This window comes from Ipomoea nil, unplaced genomic scaffold, assembly GCF_001879475.1.
Source record: "Ipomoea nil cultivar Tokyo-kokei standard unplaced genomic scaffold, Asagao_1.1 scaffold0804, whole genome shotgun sequence".
Taxonomy (NCBI): domain Eukaryota; kingdom Viridiplantae; phylum Streptophyta; class Magnoliopsida; order Solanales; family Convolvulaceae; genus Ipomoea; species Ipomoea nil.
Window position 1 is genome coordinate 270,414 of NW_017617232.1, and position 3,050 is coordinate 273,463.

A 3,050-nucleotide genomic window follows, 5' to 3' on the forward strand; every position below is an offset into this window, starting at 1 on the left:
TCAGTTTTTTAAGAAAGTCATTTTGTATGTAATCAGATACCGGCTAACAGCTAATTTACCAAACACATTTTTACAAGCCAATACTATCAACTAATCAAACCTAGTACGTAACCCAATTAGCTAACAACTATCAACTAACACCCCTAATATGTTAACTGCAAATACATAATATGTTAACTCTAAATATAAATTAAAGACACATAACATGTTCAGGGACGAAGCCAGAAATTTTGTTGAGAGGGGGCAAAGAAGCAGCAACGGATCCATCAATTTTTTCGAGTGAAGGCGAAACATTAAAACAAAAGAGATAATTTAAAAAAAATTAAATTACCCAAAAAATATAGGTATAAATATTATTGGATATGAGTGAAAAATAAAACACATATAAATTTTATTAGAAATATTTATAACAAAATATGAAACATAATTAATTTAATAAAATAATTTGAATAGAGAACACATTATAAATTACACATCTTATTTTTAATATAAAAGAATGTTATATATATGTGTGTGTATTTTATTAAATATTAAAAAAGCTATTAACAATGTGATTGTATTGAAGTCAAGAGAAATTGTAAAATTGTGACAATGCCAACCAAATGATTCAAACTCTAAATCTTTACTATAACCAAACATGTGCTCTGTCAACTAATATATCTCACTTCTTGTTAATATTTATCTGTTTCTTTATACTAATACTAAAACTTGTACTATATATACATATATACATACAATTATTATATATGGGTCGGGTTGGGTGAGGGGCAACTGCCCCTGCCAACTCCGTCCATGAACATGTTACGACATATTAATTATTACATTTAGGTGAGCTTTCCTATTTTGCATGGTTACGCATCCATCGATTGCAACTATATATTTATAGTAGAGATAGAAGTCGAGCAGAAAGCCTGCAATCGAATACAGAAGAGCCAAGGGATCGAGTCTTACCAGCGACAGTGTGAAAGCAACCTCTTAAAGTAAACGGTTCCTTGTACTAGTGAGTAAAGGTCTAGCCTCTCTGGTTTATGTTCAGTTAAGTTATCATGATTTATATCCTCTCAAACGCTCTGTCGGGTCGGGGTGTGGGGAGCCCTCCTTAGGGTTAGGGTTCAGCGTTTGGAAGAATACAGAAGAGCCAACGAGCTTTAGGATTCTTTAATTAATTTCCTGAAAGAAAATTGTAATTGCAATTTCAATGGCATGTTTATCTGCTCCACTGCTGTTCTGTGTAAAAAGAAGCAAGCCTCAGCTTATCGTGCCATCAACCTCCACACCTCATCAACAAAAACCGCTTTCCGATCTCGATGATCAAGGCAGCATTCGAGTTCATATTCCAGTTTTGATGTTTTACAGGAACAGTGTTGAAAGGAGAGGGGAAGAAGATCCAGCAATGGCTATCAAAGAAGGGTTAGCTAAAGCACTTGTTTTCTACTATCCCTTGGCAGGTAGGATTTTTGAAGGGGAGAATGGGAAACTTATAGTGAATTGCAATGGGAAAGGGGTTTTGTTTGTTGAAGCAAAAGCCAATGTTAAGGTTGAGCAGCTAAGTGATAAATCCATGCATCCACCATGTCCATACTTGAACCAACTCCTCATCAACACTGTGCCTGGCTCCAAAGGGATCATTGATTGCCCTCTTCTACTTATCCAAGTAAGATAATTAATAGAGAGCTATTTGTTTATTTTCTCTTCAATTAATTACTTCATGATTTAATACTTTACTTTAATTTAGCAGTCACCTTCTCGAGACTAGCTAGCTCCATTTTGTTGAGACATGCAAATGTATTGTGATGTAGGTAACCCGTTTTAGTTGTGGTGGCTTTGCATTGGGAATTCGGTTCAACCATACTATGATGGATGGCCAAGGGTTGATTCAGTTTGTAAATGCAGTGAGTGAACTTGCAAAGGGTGCTTCTGCTCCTTCAACACTTCCGATTTGGGAGAGAGGCCTCTTAACTGCAAGGCCAACCCCAACCATCACCTGCGAACACAACGAGTTCAAGGATTTCGAGTTGTCCAAGACTACAAGGTGGTGGGACTTGGAAAAATTGTTGCGTACAAACAAATTCATCAACATACAAAAGGTAATGAGTGACCCGTGTTTGTTTTTTAGCAAACATATATGCCACTCCCTCGTGATCAAACGCTCATTCACTTTTGGGTCAAGAGAGTTGCAAGCTATCAAGGACCAATGCCCCTCAAGTACCACATTCGAGGCACTTTCTGCGTGCTTATGGAAATGTCGTACCATTGCTCTCCGACCAGACCCTAATTCAACCATGCTATTGACCATTGTTGTCAATATTCGAGAAAGATTGCAGGACCCCAAACGCCCCTTGGATACTACGGTAATGCCGTCGTGTCGGCAGCCGCGGTAACCACAGCCAAGTTGTTGTGTTCAAATCCGATATCATACGCGGCCAAGTTGATTAGGGAGGCTAAAAATACTGTTAACGACGATTATGTTAAATCGATTATAGATCTTATGGTGACTAAGGGCAGACCAAGGGGGGCTATACTAAGGAACTTCTTAATAACAGACAATTCAAGATTTGGATATGACGAGGTGGATTTTGGATGGGGTAAGCCTGTATGTGGTGGTGTTTATGGTGTTGTTTATGGAGTTGGGTTCTTGGTACCTCATAAAAGGATGGAAGACACAAAGGGTAAACTGGTGGCATTAGCTTTGCCTCCAATAATTATGGGAAAATTTCAAAATGAGCTTAGGAAGATGACTCGACCAAAAAAGTGATTTTTCCTATATCTATATATGTAATGAGAGGCTAGGGAGTAAACATGACGTCTCCTATTTCCATCTAAATTGTTTGTTTGGATCTTTTGCTTTGATGTTGTACTTTCAATATTTTGAACACACTAGCTAGTAATTTTCTATTTTAAAAAGAATAAATTTCAAATTCTGTTCCTAATGTCTTGTTAATAATTATAATCAATGGTTTTTTAAATTGTTAATTTAGTACATCAAATATTTATTTTTTGTCAATTTTAGTCACTCAAATCAAATCTCATTGGAAAATTTTAATTAGCCA

The 3,050-nt window shown here is 36.5% G+C and overlaps 1 protein-coding gene across 1 annotated transcript; it reads left to right on the top strand.

Annotated features, from left to right (window-relative positions):
* The first annotated feature begins 1,172 nt into the window (after positions 1–1,172).
* On the top strand, positions 1,173–2,562 carry LOC109177301 (benzyl alcohol O-benzoyltransferase-like). The gene is made up of 2 exons (XM_019326614.1): positions 1,173–1,654; positions 1,800–2,562. The coding sequence occupies exons 1-2, from the start codon at positions 1,199–1,201 to the stop codon at positions 2,379–2,381; spliced, it is 1,038 nt and encodes a 345-aa protein (XP_019182159.1). The 5' UTR covers positions 1,173–1,198; the 3' UTR covers positions 2,382–2,562.
* Positions 2,563–3,050: the final 488 nt, after the last annotated feature.

Coding starts and splice junctions, on each gene's coding strand:
- LOC109177301 (XM_019326614.1), top strand. CDS start 1,199: ATGGCATGTTTATCTGCTCCACTGCTGTTCTGTGTAAAAAGAAGCAAG. Junction 1,655..1,799: donor GCCCTCTTCTACTTATCCAA/GTAAGATAATTA, acceptor ATTGTGATGTAG/GTAACCCGTTTTAGTTGTGG.